We start from the raw sequence: 24,003 nt of genomic DNA, 5'->3' as shown, positions 1-24,003 counted from the left end.
GTGGGAACCAGCAGAACTTTGAACGAGTCCTGATGTCTTTACAGACGTTGGTGGGGAATCCCAATCGATGCCAGTGTAATCAAGTACTTAGTAGAAGTAATAGATTACATGTCAGGGCGGTGCGTTCTCAGCAGAAGCTGGTACAGTATTTTGTTGTGTGCTGCCACCTGCTGGATTAATATTAACATGAACTCACAAATAATTTCCCCTCTGGATTATTCAGGTTCGTCCTGAGGATGGATGTAATGATGGATGTAATGATGGATGTAATGATGGATGTAATGATGGATGTAATGATGGATGTAATGATGGATGTAATGATGGATGGATGGACTGGTACCCCGTCATCTGTGTCATTCCAGTATGCTGAGGCCCTATCGGTTCGCATCCTAGAACGACGCAGCTGATTGGTCGCCAGCTTCCAGCCTGTCCAATCACAGGCCTTGTCGTTGTGAGGTCAACGCCCATGTCTCTTTTCAGCAGGAAGATCGTCCGCGATTGATTTCGTTTCAGCGTAAAAACGCAATAATTAAAGGCGTTTGACTGAATCCGAGGAGAACAGTTCCACCTCCCCCGGCCTCCGTCCGCGGATCCGCGGACATCGAGTCTCTCCGCGTCACCGGGGGGAACGTTTACGGACGGGAAGCTAACCGGACAGCTAGCGTTAGCCGCTAGCCCGGTGCCGGTGACAGTCAGAGGTAAGTGGTGTTAGCATTAGCATTAGCATTAGCATCCCCCCGGAGGTTGAGCTCGGAGAACCGCAGGAGTTTAACATCCCTCCCCGGCCGTGGAGCCCCGACATACAGTCAGTGCGAAGCCGAAGGAAGCGGCGGCGGCGCCGGCCTCGGTTCGCACACCTCCGTGTTAGCCGGCTAGCCGGCTAGCTAGCCGGAGCTAACAGTCTTGGGCCGACGTGAGGGGCTGGAGCAGCGACGGTAAAGCTGCTGTTGTTACGATCTGAGGAGAAAACCTCAGACGTGGAGCTGAGAAGAAGTTCTGGAGTCGCTTCCAGTTTTTTTCTGGTGGTTTTAAAAAGCTGTTTAATATTCCTGGAATGAGGAATCCTCCGGAGCTCCGTTCGGGTGACTGACAGCTGATTACCAGCGGACCTGACGGGTCACGGGGTCACAGGTCAGTGTGTCCACATACTTTAGGTCACACCCTCTTGTGTCCGACAGGTGGATCGGTGTCTTCAGGTACTTCTGGTATGGATCACTAAACGCCAGCCATGAGCGCCGAGCCGGAAGCCCTGGCGGTGGTCAACCAGCTGCGGGACCTGGCCGCAGACCCCATGAACCGCCGGGCCATCGTCCAGGACCAGGGCTGCCTGCCGGGACTCATCCTGTTCCTGGACCACGCCAACCCTCAGGTGGTCTACTCCGCTCTGCTGGTAAGCAGGTCGACGAGAGTTTTCAGGAAAAAGAAGTCTATACGTACGTCATCGGTCTAACTGGGATCGGTTGGTGTTTCCAAGGCGATCCGTTACCTGGCGGAATGCCGAGCCAATCGGGAGAAGCTGATGGGGGAGCTGGGGATGATGCTGAGCCTCCAGAATGTGGTTCAGAAGTGAGTCCTGAAGCTTAAGAGTGTCTTTTATCTTCTGGTTTTGACTCTTTTCTCGCTCCCGTCAGATCGACCACTCCAGGAGAGACGAAGCTGCTGGCGTCTGAGATCTACGAGCTCCTGCAGGCGTCCAACGCCGCCGAGGCCGGACCGGCCGAGGAGACGGTCAGCAGCCGCCGCAAAGCCCAGTTCTTCCTGGGTTCCAGCAACAAGCGAGCCAAGACCGTCGTCCTCCACATCGACGGGCTGGACGACTCGGTGAGATCGGCGGCGCCGAGTCACGACCGTCAGGATGTCCAGGTGGTCACATTAAAGCCACGCCAGAGTGTGTGACCCGGAAATGTCTCCCGGGACAGGGCCGCAGGAGTCTGTGTGAGGAGGCGCTGCTGAAGATCAGGGGCGTGATCAGCTTCACCTTCCAGATGACCGTCAAGAGATGCATCGTCAGGATCCGCTCGGACCTGAAGGCTGAGGTGAGGCGTTAACCCATCGGCTGCCAGAGCTTTGGGTCAACTGATCTCCTTCGGTGGGCGTTCTCCGACCAATCCCAAGATGCTTTGCTCTGAGTGACATCTCTTTCCTTCTTTGTCTTTCTTTCTGTCTTTCTTTCGTTCTTTCTTTCAGGCTCTGGCGTCGGCGATCGCGTCCACTCAGGTGATGAAGGCCCAGCAGGTGGTGAAAGGAGAGAACGGAGATGAGGTCCGTTTTGAGTTTGTTTTTATTTTATCTTCCTATTTCTTCTTCTCTCCTGGTTAAATTCCTTCCACCAATGAGGCGACGGCGTGACTGACTGGAGTTTCACAAACCAAAATCTCCGTCTTGAAGGGAATTCGGATGAAAACATGGATCCATCTTTTTTTTTTTAATTTATTTTACTTGAACAGAATCTTGAGGTGGTAAAATGTTGATGACACACAGTTCTATGTGAATTTAATTGAACTCAGGTCAGTGTGAATCTTCTGGGATGTTCCAGTGCTGCAGTAATGATTCCCACCAGCAGGGGGCAGCAGAGTGAGTGAAACTAATGTCCTCCCCCAGGTTCTGATCCCGTTCGTGGAGGACGGGTCGCTGGAGGTGGAGCAGAACGTGGACCTCCCGGATTACCTGCCGGAGGACGAGAGTCCGTCCCAGGAGCCCGACAAGGCGGTGAGCCGGGTGGGGTCGGGCCAGGAGGGGAGCGGCTGGCTGGGGGCCGCCGCCAACTTCCTGTCCCGCTCCTTCTACTGGTGACCCGCCGCCCAACCCCCCCACCGCCTCCTCTCAGAACCAAAATCTACGAGCTGCCAAACCGACCCCGTCTTTAGGTCGGATCGCCGAACGGTGTAAAAATACGCAGCATCCGTCGCCATGACAACCTGCCGCTGTCGCGGGCGAGGCGATTCCTCCGGACGCCGGTTTCCGTTTCCATGTCAACGGGTCCATCCGTTCCAAACCAAATTGTCTTACGGGACAGGAAGTGTCCCGCAGCGACAGGAACAAGGACCAACCAGTGGCAGGAAGTGGACCACCTTCACTTCCTGTGACCTCGTCGTTATTTATTTTTCATTGTGTGCTTGTTGTGTGCTCACCTTCCATCAGCCGTGCCTTCACTTCCACTTCCTCCACCCTAGGCTGCAGCTACCTGATCATTATTGATTAGCTATTATTGATTATGGTGTCCAGACATCAAAGGAAACCTCTTTTTTCATGAGTCAGCGGTTTTCATCGCTCCTCCGATGTCAAACAGATTCCACCAATCAGTGAGAGCCTTATTGGCTCCTCAGGCAGGAGTTCTTTCCTCAGACGTTCCTTAATATATTGACATAAAGAATTCCAAACCCAGAATGCATTGCGGCGTCGATGACGTCTTCGTGTGAACATTCCCAGTCAGGAACTCGTCAAGTTAGTCATCATTTTTGGGTAAATGTAAGTTGCAGCCTTCCTGTTGTGTGTGTGTGTGTGTGTGTTTTTGTTTGTTTTTTGCACGTCTGTTACTATGGTGACGGTGACTTCAAGGACCGCAGACGTCATCGGTCATCAGCCGACCTGTTTCCAGGCATGTTTACAGCCATGTCTCCATGCGAACGCCTTTCTGATCTCTGATTGGACGCCGCCCTCGGAACCGATTTCAGTTTTCCTTCCTGTTGGCGGCTCGGGAAGCTTTGGTGAACATTTTTGCACAGTTTTGATCATAAATGGATGATTTTGAAACATTAGAAATCCCCGTTTGTGTGGGTCGAACATAATTGATCGTCGTTACATCACTAGAAACGGACTGAAGAGGAGACGTGTTCTTTGGGTTCCCTTCACGACTGTACAGATTGTTTCCTGTCTGAAAATGATGCCGTCGTCTTCACGCATGCTCGTCTACCTATGCTAGCATGTTAGCGTAGGGCGGGCAGATTTTGTTGAACGTTTTCTAATATTTTACAAACCTGCCTTTACATTCTGGCTTTTCGCTGCCGACGTGAAACCACAAGCAGAAACGTTCATCCAGTCGTCGATCGAAGCGATCGAAGCGTCTCGCACTCAAATCGCAAAATCACAAACCAGGAAATGATCATCGTGAAAGTGCCGCTGAGAAAAAAAAATGGAAGGAAATCAAAAGTTTTTATTGTTTTAACTCTTTATCTACCGCTCCATCTCTGCTCTTCAGATGGAGAGGTAGGAACGGGCTAATCCGTTAGCGACGTGATGCTGCCCTCAGAAATAACCTATAACCTCCATCCTGATGATGTCACTGAAGCTCACACATGGTCAAATATGAAGTGGGCGTGGTTTCCCCCGAGCATCTGATTGGTCAAGGTTGTGTTTACGTTTATTCCACAGTGAAATTGTCTTCCTGCAGGAGCTGAGCGTCTTTCTTCTACTCAGGTCAAACCTCCAGGAGATCGTTTCCAAATGATTCCTTCAGTTTTTAAGGTTTTTAAATCAAAATTATGATTTTTTTTTTGTTTTGTTTCCTGAAACGTTGGCGTCTGTGTGAGTTATTCATCAGTGTGCTGCTGTGGAAAGTGTTCTCTTACGATGACAATAAAAAGAGTGATTTAAGCTGATCATTATTACACACACACACACACACACACACAAATATCAGATTAAATATCAGGTTGTGCATGAAATGATAAACATGAAACCCAAACCAACAGATAATTCTTTTATATATAAAACAAGACATTTGGACCAGAACCTGAACATTTTGTGTTGTTGCGTGAGGTCTCAGTAGATCTGGTCCTGTTCTCACACTGAGTCTTTCTGTTACACAACCGCCCAACAAGTTCCAACATCTTCCCCCAGCAGCTGCACAAGTAGAAAAACATGCATCATCAGCGAAACTGACACACCGGAGCGACTCCATGTGGTCCATGAAGCACCGAAAGAACTACAACCTGATGTTCATCCAACATTCAGTTCTCAACTCCTTCAAGGAAGATTCTCTGCTAGCACAAGAAGACAACGTTTTACGCCGGTTATTGAAAACCGGCGTAAAACGTTCGCCATTAAAACTCGTCGTCGTTTCCTGTACAAGACAACGACGTTGGTGTGAATCGAAGTTGGGGGTCCATTCTGAGGTTTCTGGCTGTTAAAGGCAGGTTTTCTTCACTGCTGCCACCAAGTGGTGACTCCCAGGTACTGCTCTGTCTTGTTTTAAATAAAGATGAAGTCAAATAAAATTGACTTAACTGGATTTTAATTAATTTGTTTTTTTGACATTACAATATTTTAACGCTCAATGCTTCCCTCATACATGCAAACATTGTTAGTATTCTGTCAAAATACGCGTTAAACACACATGCTCTTACATATGTGGTTGTATAAGTGATGCTGGAACACCTGGAAGCACTGGTTTTAATGTTTTTGGTTCTTCCAGTTAAAATCATCAGTTTTCATGTAAATTAAAGCTGATTCAGCAGGAAGATCTTCCCGGAAATGTAGTGGAAAGTCCTTTATTTTTCCTCATGTGAGAGCAGTATTGTTGATGAGGTGACTACAACCTAATGGAATGAAGGAAACCGAAACTCTGGGTTTTCAAAATAAAAGCATCGAGGTTTGGGAGGATCAAAATCTTTTTTTAACATGTGAACTTTTCCCACAAAAGAAGTCGGGAAACGGATAATCTGGGTAAAATAATCCTTAATTTATAATCCACTCGACCCAGAGGACCAAGATGCGACTCAAATAAAAAGAAAAGACTCCACCTCCTTTTATGACGTCACAATGAGGAGGATCCCCATCAGGTGAGGTGGGGTCGCAGGTGAACGTGGTGAGCAAAGGAGACCAAGAAGTAGTCTCTACACAAAGATAACGACGTGAGCCCAAAGACAGACGGGTGTTTTATTTTGAAACAGCTGACCGGAAGCCATCTGTGTGTGTGTGTGCGTGGGGGGTACCGCGTGGGGATCGATCCTCACCGACGTCCGACAGAAACATGTCCCCGCTGCTGCTGCTGCTGCTCGGCCTGCTGCTCGTCTGCGTCCTCCGCGGGAGGAAGAGGTCAGTCCCGCACCGGAAACATCCCGCTGTCCGCTTGATCCACGGTCCGACCGGTTACCTGCAGGGAGAAACCGGCGGGTTCACCTGTCTGACCAGTCACGGTGAATCCCGCACTTTAAAAACAGGAAAAAAGTGATTTAAAGGTTCACCTGTGGGCAGGGATGCGCTCTGTGATCGATTACTTTTGTCTAATCGCTTCAATAGTGGATAGTCTTCTGATTCCAGAGGATGGGCTGCTGACTCAGGAGAATAAACTAAGGGAAGATGGTAGTTATTTTTATTCCTGGTGATGAGTTTCTGGATCATTTCAACATTTATTTTACTATTTTATTCCTTCTTTAATCCACAGAGTCGCGTTCAAGAAGGGAAACTTTATATAAGGGTTTATTCCAGAGGTTTTAATGGAAACATGAAGCACAGGCAGTTGACCTCAGAGTGCAACCACCAGATGTTCTGTGTTCCTAACCCAGCCTGGACTCAAGAGCTTCAGTTTAAAATGACAGCCTGGTTTAAAAACAAGAAGAATGAACAGATCCTTTAACCTCCTTGTTGGATGTTAAAAAAAAAAAATTCCCAACGCTCCTGGTGGGATTTTCCATCCTAATGTGTTCCAGCTGTGCCTAAACAAACATCCACTTTCTGTTTCTGGTGTACTTCCTTGCCCAAACTGTTGCAGAGTGGTTTTTGTGAACATTTCTAGTCTTCATCTTCATTGTTATTCCTTTGTTGAGCTAAATATCTAGCTAATTCATTATCACAGATCTGGTTATGATCAGCATTAGCATGGCCAGAGCAGAGAAACTCCTGACCCTGTTGGGTCTATGAACGTAATGAAGCCTGCGGTGAACTTTGGAGGAGGTTTGTGATTTTTAATGATTGATCGCAGGACTACACAAAAACTCCTTGAATGGGAAACTATAGAAGCTTTATTTGTTCTGTTGGAGAAGGTGGAGGATGATGTGGTCAAAACCCGCCCTGGGTGTTCCACTGGATCGAGCTTTAGAGATTGGAACAGTTCATTCACTTTTTTTTCGTACTCAAACAAAATTTAATTACATTTTTTTAGTAGAATGTTCCTTTAATTTGCCCCCTCTAGTTTGTTCTTGTTAAATGGAGCTGAAACAATCCTGTGTGTGTGTGTGTGTGTGTGTGTGTGTGTGTGTGTGTGTGTGTGTGTGTGTGTGTGTGTGTGTGATGAAGAACGATCTGTACAGATTTAATAACAGCAGTAATTGTCTGCCTAATGGCTGTTCATTGTTTGTTTAACTCACAATGAACAACGACAATACTCGTTTCCCACAAACACAACTACGGAAGCCCAATCCTGCCAAAAATAGATCCAACAAGTCATTCTTCATAGAACCCTTAAGCGTATAAATACTTTTTTTATTGCTAAATGTGATAAAGTTTTATTTGATGATGTCATCTGCAGGCGATGGCGTCTGTTGCTTGTTGATTCTCACACAATGTTGGGCGATTTTTTTTTTCTTGTGTTTTTGTGAAACAATTTCTCAAACAGTTATCACTTTAGCATCAAAACTTACCTGCAGATTGTTGCGTGTGTCTTTAACATGCCTTTAAACTCTTCATACATTTTTGCAGGAGAGCCGGCGAGCCGCCGTTGATCAAAGGCTGGATCCCGTTCATCGGAAAGGTTCTGGAGTTTGGGAAAGATCCCTACGCATTTTTAGAGCAGCAGAGGAAGAAGTTTGGCGACGTCTTTACTGTACACATAGCAGGTGAAACTTCTTTTGCCAAATAAGGAGCTGCATGCGGTAGAAAGGACGCCTGAAAGTTTCAATGCAGATGTCATTCAGTGGAGCTCAATATAGCTGCAGCTTTACAGCTTGCATCAAAACCTTGATGAAAGCATCATGTTTGGAATGTTAGCTAGCTAGGTAATTTGATATTTGAGATAACTAAGTGCTTTTCATGGTCTTGATGATGCTAGGTTAGCAGTTTTGCGAGCACGGACAGTCTCAGGCTCAACATACAACCAGACTTAGTCTGGCATTTCTTACCATTTAATAAGGCAAACTACACAACATGACGACGTAACGCTGCCCTCTAGTGTTTATTATTTAGTGAGCTTTTATTGTTCTATTTCTTATTTAGACAAATACTGGATTGATGATTCATCAGTTTCTTTATTTTGTGCCGGGTATCAGTGTATAACGTAAAAACTTCTCTTCACATGTTTAAAAAGTGAACGTATCAAACCACAGTCCTCACTCAGGTCCCTCCCCCGTCCACAGGTAAATACATGACCTTCATCATGGACCCTTTCATGTATCCAAGCATCGTCAAAAACGCCCGACAGCTCGACTTCCACAAGTTCTCCAACCAGATGGCGCCCATCGTCTTCGGCTATCCGTCCGTCATGAACTTCCCCGGCTTGCACGAGGAGGTCCTCCGCACCTTCAAGCTCCTGCAAGGGAACGATCTCACCAACCTGACGGAGAGCATGATGGGTAACCTCATGCTGCTGTTTCGTCAGGACCACTTGGGCGAATGGCCGAAAGGGCAGGGCGCCTGGAAGACTAGCGGACTATACGAGTTCTGCAAATTGGTCATGTTCGAGGCTACTTTCCTCACCATCTACGGCAGAGCGGCGCCCGCCGGTCGCCATCGCAAGATGGACGAACTGAGGGAAGACTTTGTCAAGTTCGACTCCATGTTCCCTCTACTTGTTACTAAGTTCCCCATCAGGCTGCTGAGACGGACCAAGGCGAGCCGGGACAAGATCCTCCACTTCATCATGCCCCACAGGGTCTCGTGTTGGTCCAACACTTCACGGTTCATCAGAAAACGAGCTGAGATGTTGGATCACCACGACACATTGAGGGATATCGATAAAGCAGGTAGGTGCATTTGATTGACAAGTTCCTATACCTCAATCAAGAAGTTATCTCTTTAAGTCCAGTGTGGTCAAGTCTGGTGACATCAGACTATCCTACGCAAAGTCCTGGTTCTCGATCTTCTGCACAGTACAAAGTGACTTCCTCCATCTTGCGTCAGTGTGCTTCTCTTGTACTTTTCTTTGCCCTGCCTTCCTGACTTCAGGACATCACTTTGCCATGCTCTGGGCATCTGTGGCGAACACAGTCCCTGCTTCCTTCTGGGTCTTGTACTACCTGTTGAGTCACCCTGAAGCCTTGGAGGTCGTCCGCCGGGAGATCCGCGATGTCCTGAACCTGAGCGGGTTCTGGTTCAGCACAGATAAAGAGATGAAGCTCAGCAGAGAACAGCTGGACAAGCTTCGTTACATGGGTATGGCCGTCCCTTTGAATCCTTAGGCGTTAGGAAAACATTCTGGGGAGAATCTGGTAGGTAGGTTTCTGACGTTTGTCTGCAGAGAGCAGCATCAAGGAGAGCCTACGTCTGTCTTCGGCTTCCATGAACATCCGTGTTGTTGAGGAAGACTTCAACATGCAACTGGACAGCGACCACTCAGCGGCCGTCAGGAAAGGTGACATCATCGTTCTCTACCCTCAGAGTCTTCATATGGACCCCAGCATCTACGAGGAGCCACAGGTACTCCACTCGGCCCAACCCTTCTAACTCATGAACCTTGGTGTATATTTTAAGTGTTTTTGATCATTCTTTTTGTTGTCTGCCACAAATGACCCAGTGTCATCTCTCTTGGTTTTTACCCTTAAACGTACAGTTTGGTCCAGTTACTATTCACTGTTTCTCCACTGTCAGACATTCCGGTTTGACCGATACATCCAGGACGGCAGAGAGAAGACCGACTTCTACAAGGATGGCAAGAAGCTGAAGTATTACTACATGCCGTTTGGATCCGGCTCCACCAAATGTCCTGGACGACACCTTGCCGTCAACGAAATCAAGGAGTTCCTGTGTGTCCTGCTGACTTATTTTGAGTTGGAGCTGGAGGAAGGTCAGACCAGAGTCACCGTGGACACTGGCAGAGTTGGACTGGGAGTCCTCCTACCTGCCTCAGACATAAGATTCCGCTATAGACTGCGAATATACCAGCCAGAACAAATGTGTCAGTGATGGATGTGTATCTAAAGGGGTGTCCAAGTAATAATTCTGCCAATCTGTGCAAAACAGTCTGAAAGTGTGTCTTGTTTTGACCTGAGCTGGCCCAGTTCAACCTAAACCCAACTGGTATGACTCAGCTTGACTCTGCTCGATTCACTATTCATATTATTTGACTTCATTGAGCTCAACTTGAAATGTTTGGACCGGTAAATCAAATGGAAAATGTCTGTTTTTTGCATTTTGTGAGAGAAATCAAGACTAATACTGCACTTTATTTACTACGCACTGTTTTACTGGACTGTCTGAACTGGTGGTTTTGCTCTTTTTACTGTATGACATGGATTAGCCTGGTTTCATCCAACATAAAACTTACACCTCTCAACAGCTGCAGAGATTCAGCTAATTCCAGATGCACATTAAACCGCTAATAGCAAACAAGGGGAAGTTCTAAAATGTGTGAGTGTTCCTCTTGGGCTACAGTCATTATCACTGATGATCAATACTCCTGATTAAATGTTTAATCAATCACATGAAGCTCTGAAAATGTCCTGGATATGGGAATATATTTTTGTTTTTGTACGACTGATTTATAATGTGAGTCATAGGAACGTTTAAGCATCATTTACAATAAACACTTTTTTCCGATGTAAAGTTGTCGACACTTTTAAATAAACTAAAATAAAGTTATCATTCAATTAAACAACAAACAAAGGACACGAAGATGATTTGTTGTGTTGAGTTTTCCCACATCTTTAATGAAACGTCTCAAAATAAAAGGAGAGAAGATATTTGAGTGAAAGCATAAAATTTAAACAAACGAGCTAATTACTGATAGGCTTTCACAGGTGGAGGTAGAATCAGGTGTCTGACCTGTGTTGACCGACCAAAGTGCAGGTTTTTAAAACTTGATTGTTTCTTATCTTCAGTGGGGTCAGAATGACGTTTGTTCCACTTGATTTTTTTGTCTTGAAACTGATAACTGGGTCAAACCGAGCAGAACGGTCAAGGTCTTCTTTATGTTTGATTCTGCTGCCGGCCTTCTTCCCTTGCTGCCATAAGCGGAATCTTGAGAGCTCCATACTGGCCTGACCAATCGGTGAAGGTCTGTCTCCTGTCCCCTGTCCAGCTGACTTTTTTTGTCTAATCTTTCAGAAATACCTGCGTTCACTGTACGAACCTGGAGCTAGTGTGGTCAGACAGCTTCCAGCCGTTGTGCTGTGATGGCCGAGTGGTTAAGGCGTTGGACTCGAAATCCAATGGGGTCACCCCGCGCAGGTTCAAGTCCTGCTCACAGCGGCGTGTTGTGTAAATTATATATCTTGAAGTCGTTAGCTTGTAGTCTTCTCTGAGACTAGATGGCACAATAACCTATCTAACAAGCAAGAGTGTTTCACATTGAAGTGTTAATTAATTTCATAATTCGTTCATGATCAAAAAGTGTCCCATGCACTCAAATTTTAAATTTCCTTTAATGTCCTTGCCTTCTATCATGTAAAAATTACATAGTGATATTTCAGTTTTTAGGATGTGTAAAGCAACATTAAAATGATTTTCTGAAGTTTTACTTAAAATATTTCATCCTAACGCATTGGCATCGTGTTGCATCTGCGATCAAATGAAAATGAAGAATTTGTAGTTCTTCACTTTGGCCACAAGAGGGAACTAAACGTCTCTGCAATCCAGAGTACAGTAATCTGTACGTTTGATCAAGATTTTGATTTAACAGTTCTTATTACCTTAAAATGTATTTAAACGTAAAGCTGCTTGAAATGCTAACTAGCATTAGCCCCACTCTCCCTTCTCGTTTCCTGAAGGTAAAATAGATGATTGTTCGTCTGTGTTCAGAGACGAGCTCCAATGTCTCAGTAAGACTAAAGGTTAAATGTGCAATTCGACCAATTAACCACAGGAGGGCAGTGTAGGCACAAGATAGATAAAGTTGGATGTAATCGCCGACATATGATGATTTCCGGTAAGATTTCAAAATAAAAGAATCAAAAATAACGAAGTACGTTCTTTCAATACAATGCGAAAAATACGAGAACATTCGAGTGACGACGAGTGACTTAATAACTTTGTTGTGTAGTTTTCCACGGAATAATTTAACAGATATTAAACTAGGAAATTCAACGTTGCTATAATGTTTTCTTTTGCTGATGTACTTAAAGCATGTCAGTACTTGTGTTAATTTAACTGTGTTAAGGTATGTATTATTGCTTTTGTAGTTACACAGTGTGGCCACAGGAGAGTAGGAAATATAAAGTATTTACAGAGCAGGAAGTGGTTTGAGTACATTTACCCGAGGTCAGGTCTCAAATATGAATTCAGCATGCATGTCTTATTTTGCTTGTGTTCTTTTAAAAGTTTTTGTGTCTTTTTTTTGTTTTTGTGCTAACTGATGCTAACTAATGCTAACTAACAGGAGCTTCCCTCTATCTTATCGTTAGTTTCCTAAAGTGTGTAATACGGCTACAAAGTTACCTTTTATCACGTCAAAAATATAGGTAGTGATATTTGATTTGCTACAATATGTAAAGTAACATTAAAATTATTTTCTGAAGTTTTATTGAGAACATTTCACCCAGACTCATTATCATCGTGCTACATCTGAAACAAATGAAAATGAAGCATTTGTAGTTCCGCACTTTGGCCACAAGAGGGAACCAAACGTATTTACCATCAGGAACCTTCTGAATATTTTATCAGCAATGGAGTTTAACACGTGTTACTATTTGAAATGTATACAATCATGAAACTGTTTGAAATGCTAACTAGCATTAGCCCCCCTCCCCCCCTCCCTTCTCGTTAGTTTCCTAAAGGTAAAGTAGATGATTGTTCGTCTGGGTTCAGACACGAAGAGTAAAACTAAAATGTGTAATACGGCCATTGACCACAGGAGGGCAGTGTCACCAACATGTGTTCATGTCCGGTGGTCGTTCAAAATAAAAGCATCACACTAACAGGAAGTGTATTGATACAATTTCACGAGAAAAGTACGAGTTGTTGAACGATTGTTAACCGTCCAAAAAAACCGTCCAGAGAGTTTTAAGAAGAGATTCATTAAAGTGTTTAAAAAAAAAACAACCTTAGATTTTTGTATAAAAGTGTTAAAGTTGTGGGTTAAATCTACTGGTCAAAATCAAGGCCTCTTTGTGAGGAATTTGCATGTTCTCCACGTGTCTGGTGGGTCTAAAAACACCTGAGTTAAAATGATCGTAGGTGTGAAGGAGGGTAGAGGACACACCCTGGTTGTCATTGTAGTGGGAATTGGTTCTGAGCCTGGTTACAGAAACATTTTGGTCGTGTTTCCTCCACCTGTGAACCCCACAACGACAAGTTCCAAACCAAATCACAGCAGCTGGAGGTTTAGCTCCGATCTGAGGTTATGGGTTCAAATTTTGGGAAGAAGTGATGCGATATATAGAGAAGATACTGAACCAGAAAAGCATTGACGAACAGAATATTATCAATATTTTATGATATACAACAGAAAAATAAAAGTCTGCCAGCTGATAAAGTAACGGTACGGCCCTGGAATGAATGGAATCCTTATGCTTCGGTTAAAGACTCGAGTCATTTTGTTCAAGAAGAAGAAGGAGAAGTGTTTTTCCTGGATGGTTTGCCCACATCTTATGATCATAAAACATAAACATACATACACTAGTCAAATGTCGGTGTGCACAACAGTGTTTATTCAGGGAAAAAAGGAAGAATAAAGACTAGAAGAGGTGACTGTTGTGGACCAGGATGTAGCAAAGATTAGTCAGGATGAAGTGAGGAGGGCATTGAAGAGGATGAAGAGTGGAAAGGCAGTTGGTCCTGATGATATACCTGTAGAGGTTTGGAAGTGTCTAGGAGAGGTGGCAGTAGAGTTTCTGACTGGGTTGTTCAACAGGATCTTAGATAGTGAGAAGATGTCTGAGGAATGGAGGAGAAGTGTGCTGGTGCCCATTTTTAAGAACAAGGGAGATGTGCAGAGTTGTGGCAACTACAGAGGAATAAAGCTGATGAGCCATACAATGAAGTTATGGGAGAGAGTAGTGGAAGCTAGACTAAGGGCAGAAGTGAACATTTGTGAGCAACAGTATGGTTTCATGCCAAAACAGAGTACTACAGATGCAGTATTTGCTTTGAGGATGTTGATAGAGAAGTACAGAGAAGGCCAGAGGGAGCTGCATTGTGTTTTTGTAGATCTGGAGAAAGCTGATGACAGGGTGCCCAGAGAGGAACTGTGGTATTGTATGAGGAAGTCTGGAGTGGTAGAGAAGTATGTTAGAGCGGTGCAGGACATGTATGAGGACTGTAAGACAGTGGTGAGGTGTGTGTAGGTGTGACAGAGGAGTTCAAGGTGGAGGTGGGACTGCATCAGGGATCAGCTCTGAGCCCCTTCTTGTTGCTATGGTGATGGACAAGCTGACAGACGAGGTTAGACAGGAATCTCCATGGACTATGATGTTTGCAGATGACATTGTGATCTGCAGTGAGAGCAGGGAACAGGTGGAGGAGAAGCTAGAGAGGTGGAGGTTTGTCCTGGAAAGGAGAGGAATGAAGGTTAGCCGCAGTAAGACAGAGTACATGTGTGTGGATGAGAGGGACCCAAGTGGAAGAGTGAGGTTACAGGGAGAAGAGATCAAGAAGATTTGAAGTACTTAAGGTCAACAGTCCAGAGCAATGGAGAGTGTGGAAAAGAGGTGAAGAAGCGTGTCCAGGCAGGATGGAACGGGTGGAGGAAAGTGTCAGGTGTGATGTGTGATAGAAGAGTTTCAGCTAAAATGAAAGGAAAGGTGTACAAAACTGTGGTGAGACCAGCGATGTTGTTTGGTCTAGAGACAGTGTCACTGAAGAAAAGACAGGAGACAGAGCTGGAGGTAGCAGAGATGAAGATGCTGAGGTTCTCTCTGGGAGTGACCAGGATGGATAGGATCAGGAATGAGTACATCAGAGGGACAGCACATGTTAGAGGTTCTGGAGATAAAGTCAGAGAGGCCAGACTGAGATGGTTTGGACATGTCCAGAGGAGAGATAGTGAATATATTGGTAGAAGGATGCTGAGTTCTGAACTGCCAGGCAGGAGGCCTAGAGGAAGACCAAAGAGGAGGTTTATGGATGTAGTGAAAGAGGACATGAAGGTAGTTGGTGTGAGAGAAGAGGATGAGAAGACAGGGTTAGATGGAGGCAATGGAATGGAATGTGTAACAGTTGAAGTGTCTGTGACAAACTGGTGAATTCTGGGATAAACACTGTCTGTCTGCTGGGGGAGGTGAATAGGATCGTTATATTCTTGTGGAGAACACTGGCAAGGTCATCTTCTTGTTGTGACCATCTATGATGTTAACAAACCCTGTTGTTCCCAGGAAGAATGTAAACACGGTTCTGTTCTGGGTCACATGTGTCAATCTCAAGGCCCGGGGGCCAAATGTGGACCGGCTGGTCGTCACACCTGTGGTGGTCAAATAATGGTTAAAATTGTCTAATAATAATAATTGAAAAGGGGGAATTGAACATAAACTATATTTCCCATAATGCATGTCAATTATATTATCCACAAAGTGATGACTTCCTGCCTCTAGACTGCAGTGTTTCCTTTTGTGATGCAATTTTCTGAACAAGTGGAATAAAAAAGACGGACAACTATTTCAAAATGTCCATAAAGACAAATCACTGATGCATCTCTTTAGATCTCTACAAATATATACGCAACGTTTGTGAGGTGAATAAGTGCAGAATTCAGTGTTATGTAATATCAACCCTTTAAATCCAAGTCTATATTATTTGATTCAATCAGTGTTTCAGAATTTTGATAATTCTACATCATAAATTTGACATTTTTTCCCCAGAAACTCTGATGTGAACAATCAGATACTTACATCAGCATTTTACATGTGGAAAAAAAATCTGACTTTAGCCAAATTAAACAAACTAACACTCATATATACAAAGTTTCGTAATTTTTTTTTCAAGATTTTGTTTTTCATTTATTCAAGTTATGAAAAAAGAGATGTACAATATAGAGTAAATCAGCAAAAAAATGACCCAACTAATAATGATAATAATGATAATAATAATAATAATAATAATAATAATAATAATAATAATAATAATAATAATAATAATAATAATAATAATAATATTTATAATAAATAGTTTTTGTTTTTAATTTTAAAAGATCAATTTCAGCACAAAATGAAATTAACAAACTTTTGTAATTTGTATATATGGGTTGTTTTTTTCAGATGATGTCGAAAAAGAGATAAAAGTGGTTTATCAGGTAGTTTTGTTTTTATTTTAAGATACTTGAATATTCAGATGATTTTAATAATAATTCATCTGATTTTAATGATTCATCTGTTTTTAATTTATATTATAGATAGATAGATAGATAGATAGATAGATAGATAGATAGATAGATAGATAGATAGATAGATAGATAGATAGATAGATAGATAGATAGATAGATAGATAGATAGATAGATAGTCGTCTCTTTGACCCCGCCCCTTCCACCAGAGCGTCCAGTGCGCCTGCGCCAGCTGAAGCCCCGCCCCTCTGAGCTAGCCATGTGGCTGTCGTTGGTAAATAAAGCTTTCCGCTAATTTTCCGCTCGTGTTTTCCGTGTTTTTCGCGCCTCGCCGGCTGCGGGATGTCTGCGGGGGTGTCGGACCTGCAGGCGCAGGTGGAGTCGGTGCTGGGGGCGCTGGTGAAGGCGGCCACCGTCGAGCTGACCAGGCTGTTCGAGAGCAGGTACGGGGCGGCGCTGGAGGTGGACGCGGGCCGGGCGGCGCACCGCGCGGACGCACCGCGTCCCGGTCCCGGTCCCGCCGCGGAGGAGGAGGACACCCGGCGCAGCATCGGGGTGCAGGTGGACGAGGACGTGTACTCTCCGCTGGAGTTCAACGGTTCGTCCCCCCCCCTCCCGGGCACCGGAACACCCGACTTCCTGTGACCGAGCGGAGCGACGCGGCGGAAGTCTCGGCCGCTACCGCGCGCTGTTAGCATGTTTAGCATAGTTAGCTGATCCATGTGGTTGTTTGTTTATTACCGACAAAACGGGGACGAGACGGGGGGGGGCGGAGTCAGGGGGTGCACACGTCATCACGCCCGTTTGTAGTCTGAATCCCGTTAATCAGTTCAGAGGTCGTTTCTATGGCAACAGGTCGTCTGCATGTTAACAATGCCCCCCCCACACACACTCCCACCTAAAGGAATGCTAACCCCTCCCCCTCTACTCCAGCTCTCACCCTCTCCTCAGACGATGAGAGCCTGAGGGACCCAAGCGATGAAGAGGAGGAGGAGGTGGAGGAGGAGGAAGAGGTCAAAGGTCACCCGGGTCCTTCAGGGGTCGCCCATCATCCGCCGTCGCCTCCGCAGCAACAGGTCAGTTGGGACTTGGCTCCGCCCCTCCTATGGTGATGTCATAGCGACTTGTCGTGCATGACACTTGTTTTAATCAGGTTGCCGTGGAAACGGGCGGCCTTAACGGCGAGTCTCCGGCGGATGGCGACGCCCAGACGGAAGTCGTTTTGCAAGGTGAAGGAAACGTCCTGGGGTTTTTTTCTAGTCCCGCCCACAAGAAGTAAAACGGACCAATCAGAATTAAGCAGGTTTTCATTTTATCTGTTGCCGTAGGAACGTGGACGGAGAAGCTGAACTACGATTCGACCAATCAGAAGCCCCTGGTGGTCCAGCCGGACACCTGCAACCTCATCGCTGGGGGGAAGGTCAAATTCGTCTGCCCCCTAATTCTCAAATCTCCTGCCCCGGAGACGCCCGATGGGGCGGAGCCTCAACTGACCGACCGCAGCCCCTCCCCTGCCGATGCTAGCCCCGCCCCCGCGGGGGTGTGGGAGTGGGTCCAGACCCCCGAGGAGAAGAAGAGTAACTTCCACATGAAGCTGAAGCTGACGTCCCCGGAGCCGCTGACCCGCCCCTGCTCCGTGCAGCTGGTCAACATCCTGGGCGTGGCAGCGCCGAGCGACGCCCATCAGCGGCGGCAGGGCGTGGCCCCGTTACCCAAAGACCTCCGCCGCCACCAGGGGCTCCACACGGGGCACCGCCTCTGCTGCTTCGCCCCAAGCGACGGTGGCGTGTGGCGCCTACAGGAGGTGGTGACGCACACGCGTGACGGCTACGTGTGCGGCGTGTGCAGCAAGGCGTTCAAGCGGCGGAAGATCCTGCGGCGCCACGAGCGCTTCCACACGGGCGAGAGGCCGTACGCGTGCGCCGTGTGCTCGCACGCCTTCGCCCTGAGGAAGAGCCTCCGCCGCCACATGAGGTTCCACACGGGCGAGCGGCCGCACGCCTGCCCCCACTGCAGCAAGAGCTTCCGCCTGCGCCACAACCTGAAGGCGCACCTGAGGTTCCACACGGGGGAGAAACCCTTCAGCTGCACCTCCTGCGGGAAAATGTTCCGCATCATGAAGAACCTGGAGAAGCACCGCTGCGGCATCTTCGTCCCCTCCTTCAAGCTCATCGCCGGCTTGTAACCGCGGCAACGGGCGACGCTTTCTACCTCAGACTTGACATGGGATGTCGCTAACGCTAACAGTTGGACCTCGAGAGGGGGGGTGGGGTGGGGGGGCGGAGCTCCTGGAGTGGCCGGCGTTCCGGACGTTTGAACTTTTAACTTTTTATTTTTGTCGTAAAACTTTGGAACTATTTGCTTTTATATTCTGATTTTAAACGTTTGTCGTCTTTATTTTATGACTTTAGATGTAAAAAAAACAAAAAACCAGAACTTTTCAGGATTCTGGTTTTATGTGGAAACTCGTCCCGTTTTTGAAAAAAAGTTTTTCTATATCTTCCATAATGAGTAAAGTGTTTAATTTTAAGCATCATTTTGTGTCCAAATATTAATTTCTGAACTAATCAAATTGCAGCGTGGCTCAGGCTCCGCCCATTTTAGAAAAAAAATTACGCTTTTTAAAAAATTTGTCTCTATTCTAAGACATTTCTAACACGACTGATTCCACGTTCACTTCCATTTTAGAGCAGATCATGTGATCCTCTTAGCCCCGCCCCCATCGCTCCGTGACGCGGCAGCTCGTCTGACGGGCGTGGAGGTGATTGATGCGTAATTTAACAAAGTGAAACCGAGTCCAGCGTTTAGGCGTCAGAAAATCTAGTTTGCATGAAATATTAATTTTTTTATAGGATAAAATTTTTTTTTTTTTAAAAAGTCCCGCATTTCCGTCCCCACCCCCTGAGTGTGGGACGTGAGCGTTTCCGTGGCGTTTCCGAGTCAGAGAAGAAACTGTTTTTCTCATTTATTAAGAAAACATTCAGTTGAACAACTTTTCGACGGACGAGCAGAGAAATATTTTACATCATCTGGAGGCGGGGCTGAACCCGGGAGGCCACCGTAGAAACCAACGCAGACAAGCGCCGCCGCCGCCGCTCGGCGAAGCTCGAGGACGAAACGGGTAAAAACTAAACAGGAAGTCACCAAAGAGGAAGCCCCGCCTCTCTTTGACAGACCTCCCATTTCGTCATCTGGCTGCCCAATGAGAAGCCGTGGGCGGGGTCTGACACGGCTCCGTCCTATTTCCAACCTATGTTCCTGATCTGTACCTATCGTATCAAATACATGAACCCCCCCCCGGGGGGCGCCGTCGGTAACACTCTTCATTACTTCACCGTTGCCATGGCTTCGTTCCGGATGGAGCACCACGCCTTGAAGATGTCCCTGAAACACACAGGAGGTCCGGTTCAGGGCGTTTCCATAGCAACCTGACCCCCCCCCCCCGGGCGTCCTCCTCACCTGCAGTGTGTGGCCACACACTCGTTGCTGCAGTACTCCCTGTCCCAGTCCTGGCTCTCCACCGCCGGCTTGTTGCACCCCGCCCTCACACACACCCCCCCCAGGACCGGACCGCCGCCCCCCCCGTTCACCTCCATCTCCTCCTAAAACAGGAAGTTGTTAGCTGTTAGCATTTAGCTCACAACAGCTGATCAGTAGAAATAAATTTAAGACCACGCCCCCACCCTGCCCCCCTCCCTCACTGAATACAGATATATTTACCTCTTCTGACGGCACAACTTCTGTCACTTCGTCCTCGTCTGTGTGGGCGGGGGCTCTGGAGGCGTTCACCACCCGCAGCGCCACAGCGGTGGCCCCCCCCGACATGTTGGGGACGATGATGGGGAGGGCTTCGCCCCCCTGCAGGGAGGCGGGGACTATCTTTATCTGCAGCGGAGGCGGGGGGGTACTGGTGACCGACACGGCCAGACCCGGGGCGGCGGCGGCCCCCCCGTCCCGGGGCTTGGCCTGCAGCGGCGGGGGTGCGGGCGCCATCTGCTGGAGCCGCGGGGGCGGGGGGGCGTTCTGCATCTGCTGCAGCGGGGGGGGCTGGCGGGGGGCGGCCGACAGCAACACGGTGGGCTGCAGGGCACGGACCCCACCCGGCAGCACCGTCACCACCTGGGCCCCCACCTGCAGCATGTGCTTCGGGATGATGATCTTGGTGATGGTCTGGGTGGGGGGGGCCAGCGCCGGCGTGGGGGCGGGGGCTTTGGTGGCGCCGGTGCGGGACCGGGTGGCCATCTCCGGGACGTCCAGGATGATGTTGGAGGCGCAGATGTTGGTGATGGTGTTCTCCTCCAGGCTGCTGGACGGGGGGGCCGCGGTGGCGTGGGGGGCGACCGGGGACGTCGTCAGGTCGACCACCGGTGGGGGGGGCGATGGGGTGGTCTCCATCTCGTCTCCAGCCGGCTGGGATTTAACGGATTAGGGATTAGACAAGCAGGACAAACTGATCGCCCCCCGGCCCCCCCCAGGTGGAGCGTGAGGGCGGGGCGCTACCTGTGACAGCTGATCAGCCCGGTACGCCGCCAGAACCTTCAGGTACTCCTTCTTAGCTGCTTCCGTCTTCCTGCGGTAAACCTGGGGGGGCGGAACCAGAAGAAACTCAAGATGAGACTCAACTTATCCAGATCAACAGAGCAGGATAACGTAAACCCTACATTAAAGCGAAAACAAATGGGAGTCACTCCCATGATATTTTATGTTGTCATTTTATTGTATTTTATTTTTGTCTTTTTAGCTATTTAATTTTTTATTTTTATATTTACATTCATTTTATTTACATTTTATTTTTTATTTGTATTTATTTTTTGTATTTATTTATTTTTGTTTTTTTGTTGTTTTTTTTAACTTTTGTGTTTGTCTCCCCCCTTGGGAGTTTTCATATTTTGGTTTTACCCCGAAATTTTAAGATTCTGTTAAAATGTTCACTTTGTTCCTGTGGAGGTTCTGGGTTACGATGTTTACATTGTTGTTAACGTATTTTGTCAAAATGAAGGAAAATTTGTTGAAAGAACAAGAAATTATAAAATTTGTGCGGAGCTTCTACTTGAGATATTTGAACAATAAGACTCAAGAAAAACCGCAAGAAAAATTGGTGACAATGATTATCTTTACGACAAACGCAGATCAGAGACAACATACAGTTAATACAATAATGACTATTTTATTTTTATTTATTTTTATGTTCAATTTATATTTTTTATTGTGGCTGGAACAACATACTGTTAATACAGCAGTAGAAACACAACAACCTGACTTTTTTGTTAAATTTTTATTTAATTTTTTTTTTATTTTACTTAATTTTATTCTATATTTTATTTTTATGTTCAATTTATTTTTATTTTTTATTTGTATTAATTTTTTATTTTTTTAATTCCTTTATGTTTGTGTTTGTCTCCCCCCTTTTTGTTAGTTTTGTTGTTTTCTCATGTGTTGTTGTTGTTGTTGTTGTTGTTGTGTGGTAAACACGCCGTCGGCTCCTCTACCTGCTTCTGCTCCTCGGCCAGGCTGTCCCACATGGAGGCCACGATCTTGGACACCTCCCCAAACGAGGCGTTGGGGTTCTGCCCCTTGATGGCGGCCTGGGTGTCCCTGAAGAAGAGGGCGTAGGCCGACACGGGCTTCTGGGGTTCGTTGGGGTCTTTCTTCTTCCTGCCTTTCTTGGCCCCCGCCGCCGTCGCCGCCGCCAGCGTGGCCGGCTTCCCCCCGCCCCTCCTGGCGGTCGCCATGGATACAGATGACGCAGGATGGGAGTAGGAGGACATTTGGGGGAGGACGGAGGAAGAGGAGAGAGACATGGGGGAGTCCAGGAGGACACTCCTCTGAATGGGGGGGGAGAAGATGTTTGAGGTCAATCTAACCTGGGGGGGCGTGTTAGTGTCAGGGCTCTCACCTTGAAGTCGTCCATGTCTTCATCCTGCAGAGAACCGGCGGGGGACGGGGTGGCAGACAGCGGCGGCTCGGGGGTCTCCGGGTGACGCTGGATGTTCCCGCCCCCCAGGCCCATCGCCAGCTCGGATTGGTTGATGGTGGACAGATGACCGCTTCCCAGAAGCCCGTGGCCGATGTCGCCCAGCTGGACGTCGATGGTCATGGGGGAGGAGCTGCTGAAATGCGAGCCGCCCGAGTTCCCCAACTCCTGCGGAGGGATTCGATCACATGACGGTCCCAACAGGTGTGAACCAATCACACGACGGCTCCCACAGGCGTTAACCAATCACACGACACCCGGCGTGAACTCACCAACGCAGACGAGCTCAGCAGGCCGCCGCCGCCACCCGCCGCCGCCATGCCCCCCAGGTTCAGCTGCTCCAGGCCCTGAGACCCGGAGTTCACAAAGGTGGACGCGAAAGACGGGTCATTGGCCTCCACCACCAGGTTGCTCACGAGGCTGTGGGGGCCCGGCGGCCCCCCGGGGGCCTCGGGTCCGTCGCTCAGCTCAAAATGCGACACGGCATCGCCGATGCTCAGAGTCGGGTCCGGATCCAGGGAGATGGGGGGGATCTCGAACACCTCGTCCCCGAGGCTGGGGGTGTGGAAGGTCTGCTGCAGGTGGAGGAGAAGGATGGGTCAGCCCCCCCCACACCGAACCGAGAAGACTTCACAGGTCGCATCAAAGCTGTTTGGAACGCGGCCCACTCACCTCAGCGGACAGGAACGGGTGCCCCCCTCCACTGATGGCCAGGTAACTGTCGCCTCCTTCCGGAAACTGTCGAACAAACACGAAACTTTTACTTTTGACAGAACCGAACCGGAACTCTCCCACCGGAAGTGGCGGATTAACGGTTTACCTTGTTTTCCTCAGAATATCCGACATAATCTTGGGAGTCCAAAAACTGAGAATCCACGTTTTGAGGACAACCATCCGACAAATCCGAGTAAAAATTAAGGTCCATCGTGAAATTATTTAACTATCTGTCACACTGGACTGAGAAATACAAAACTCTTATTTTGTTAACCATTTAAATAAAGATGAACGGAAGCTGCTAGCGGCTAGCTGGCTAGCCATTCATCCGTTTAGCAAACGCGTAAAGAGGTGATGCTAAGATGCTTTAGCTTTACACAAATGTGGTAAATTGGGGCAAAAGGGAGCCTAAATGCCCCGAGGTGAGCCCCCCCCCCCGGGGTACTGAGCCGATAACAGCCCCACACGAATCAAATTGTACCCCGAAACCGATGCTAACACGCTTTCGGCTAACACAGCGACCCAACAGTGGAGGCTAGCGTTCTTCTGAATCGAGAATTTGAACCGCCCACAATTCGTACCAATCGTGTGTCTCGTGTGTGGATCTGACCAATCCGAGGCGATTACGGAAGTGAGTGTAGCCAATCAGAGGTAGAGAGCACGTGACATTTATTGGAAGGAGTAAACGGCTGTGTAGGAATCAAGGCCGTCGGAAATTTTTAAATCATTATATTTTTTTCATTATAATTAAATAAAAAACACTTGAAAATTTCATTTTAAAGCGTCCATTCGCGTATAAACCATTTAACTTTATACCAACAATCTTTCAACGAGATTCCACGTTTTATTTAGTGTCTTAAATAGGAAATGTCACGGCGGCCTCGTTCATTTAACGGTTTGTAATTTGAAAACGTTGATTAGATATAAATTTACAACTAAAAATGCTGATTAGATATAAATTCACATTTTAAAAAC

At 47.1% G+C, this 24,003-nt stretch overlaps 4 protein-coding genes and 1 non-coding gene across 5 annotated transcripts; 4 read left to right on the top strand and 1 right to left on the bottom strand.

The window, feature by feature from the left end:
* Positions 1–467: 467 nt before the first annotated feature.
* Positions 468–5,194, top strand: LOC137612146 (armadillo repeat-containing protein 1-like). Its single transcript, XM_068340515.1, has 7 exons — positions 468–698; positions 1,179–1,390; positions 1,475–1,566; positions 1,632–1,821; positions 1,920–2,036; positions 2,188–2,262; positions 2,602–5,194. The coding sequence occupies exons 2-7, from the start codon at positions 1,229–1,231 to the stop codon at positions 2,791–2,793; spliced, it is 828 nt and encodes a 275-aa protein (XP_068196616.1). The 5' UTR covers positions 468–698; positions 1,179–1,228; the 3' UTR covers positions 2,794–5,194.
* Positions 5,195–5,839: 645 nt separating this feature from the next.
* On the top strand, positions 5,840–10,745 carry cyp7b1 (cytochrome P450, family 7, subfamily B, polypeptide 1). The gene is made up of 6 exons (XM_068340513.1): positions 5,840–6,036; positions 7,639–7,775; positions 8,292–8,897; positions 9,100–9,306; positions 9,392–9,570; positions 9,742–10,745. Exons 1-6 carry the CDS (start codon positions 5,972–5,974, stop codon positions 10,054–10,056), a joined length of 1,509 nt encoding a protein of 502 aa, XP_068196614.1. The 5' UTR covers positions 5,840–5,971; the 3' UTR covers positions 10,057–10,745.
* A 513-nt stretch (positions 10,746–11,258) lies between these two features.
* trnas-cga (transfer RNA serine (anticodon CGA)) lies at positions 11,259–11,340 on the top strand. The gene has a single exon. It is a non-coding gene; the product is annotated as a tRNA-Ser (tRNA).
* A 5,244-nt stretch (positions 11,341–16,584) lies between these two features.
* Positions 16,585–18,594, top strand: si:rp71-1g18.1 (uncharacterized protein LOC559922 homolog). The gene is made up of 4 exons (XM_068340514.1): positions 16,585–16,938; positions 17,274–17,416; positions 17,494–17,569; positions 17,669–18,594. The coding sequence occupies exons 1-4, from the start codon at positions 16,683–16,685 to the stop codon at positions 18,523–18,525; spliced, it is 1,332 nt and encodes a 443-aa protein (XP_068196615.1). The 5' UTR covers positions 16,585–16,682; the 3' UTR covers positions 18,526–18,594.
* Positions 18,595–19,218: 624 nt separating this feature from the next.
* Positions 19,219–23,549, bottom strand: tox4a (TOX high mobility group box family member 4 a). The gene is made up of 9 exons (XM_068340799.1): positions 23,135–23,549; positions 22,987–23,052; positions 22,587–22,889; positions 22,237–22,482; positions 21,830–22,165; positions 20,841–20,921; positions 20,061–20,750; positions 19,800–19,942; positions 19,219–19,724 (listed from the first exon to the last, which is right to left on the bottom strand). Exons 1-9 carry the CDS (start codon positions 23,237–23,239, stop codon positions 19,667–19,669), a joined length of 2,028 nt encoding a protein of 675 aa, XP_068196900.1. The 5' UTR covers positions 23,240–23,549; the 3' UTR covers positions 19,219–19,666.
* Positions 23,550–24,003: the final 454 nt, after the last annotated feature.

This window comes from Antennarius striatus, chromosome 18 (genome assembly GCF_040054535.1).
Source record: "Antennarius striatus isolate MH-2024 chromosome 18, ASM4005453v1, whole genome shotgun sequence".
In the NCBI taxonomy this organism is placed as follows: Eukaryota; Metazoa; Chordata; class Actinopteri; order Lophiiformes; family Antennariidae; genus Antennarius; species Antennarius striatus.
This window is presented reverse-complemented; position numbering and strand designations above follow the sequence as displayed.

Excerpts from the sequence above, each read along its gene's own strand:
- cyp7b1 (XM_068340513.1), top strand. The coding sequence starts at position 5,972 with ATGTCCCCGCTGCTGCTGCTGCTGCTCGGCCTGCTGCTCGTCTGCGTC. Across the intron at positions 6,037-7,638 it reads GTCCTCCGCGGGAGGAAGAG|GAGAGCCGGCGAGCCGCCGT; the intron begins GTCAGTCCCGCA and ends ACATTTTTGCAG. Across the intron at positions 8,898-9,099 it reads GAGGGATATCGATAAAGCAG|GACATCACTTTGCCATGCTC; the intron begins GTAGGTGCATTT and ends TCCTGACTTCAG.
- LOC137612146 (XM_068340515.1), top strand. The coding sequence starts at position 1,229 with ATGAGCGCCGAGCCGGAAGCCCTGGCGGTGGTCAACCAGCTGCGGGAC. Across the intron at positions 1,822-1,919 it reads TCGACGGGCTGGACGACTCG|GGCCGCAGGAGTCTGTGTGA; the intron begins GTGAGATCGGCG and ends CTCCCGGGACAG. Across the intron at positions 2,263-2,601 it reads AAGGAGAGAACGGAGATGAG|GTTCTGATCCCGTTCGTGGA; the intron begins GTCCGTTTTGAG and ends GTCCTCCCCCAG.
- tox4a (XM_068340799.1), bottom strand. The coding sequence starts at position 23,239 with ATGGACCTTAATTTTTACTCGGATTTGTCGGATGGTTGTCCTCAAAAC. Across the intron at positions 22,483-22,586 it reads TGCTGAGCTCGTCTGCGTTG|GAGTTGGGGAACTCGGGCGG; the intron begins GTGAGTTCACGC and ends ATCCCTCCGCAG. Across the intron at positions 19,725-19,799 it reads TGTGTGGCCACACACTGCAG|GGACATCTTCAAGGCGTGGT; the intron begins GTGAGGAGGACG and ends TGTGTGTTTCAG.
- si:rp71-1g18.1 (XM_068340514.1), top strand. The coding sequence starts at position 16,683 with ATGTCTGCGGGGGTGTCGGACCTGCAGGCGCAGGTGGAGTCGGTGCTG. Across the intron at positions 17,417-17,493 it reads CGTCGCCTCCGCAGCAACAG|GTTGCCGTGGAAACGGGCGG; the intron begins GTCAGTTGGGAC and ends TGTTTTAATCAG. Across the intron at positions 17,570-17,668 it reads GACGGAAGTCGTTTTGCAAG|GAACGTGGACGGAGAAGCTG; the intron begins GTGAAGGAAACG and ends CTGTTGCCGTAG.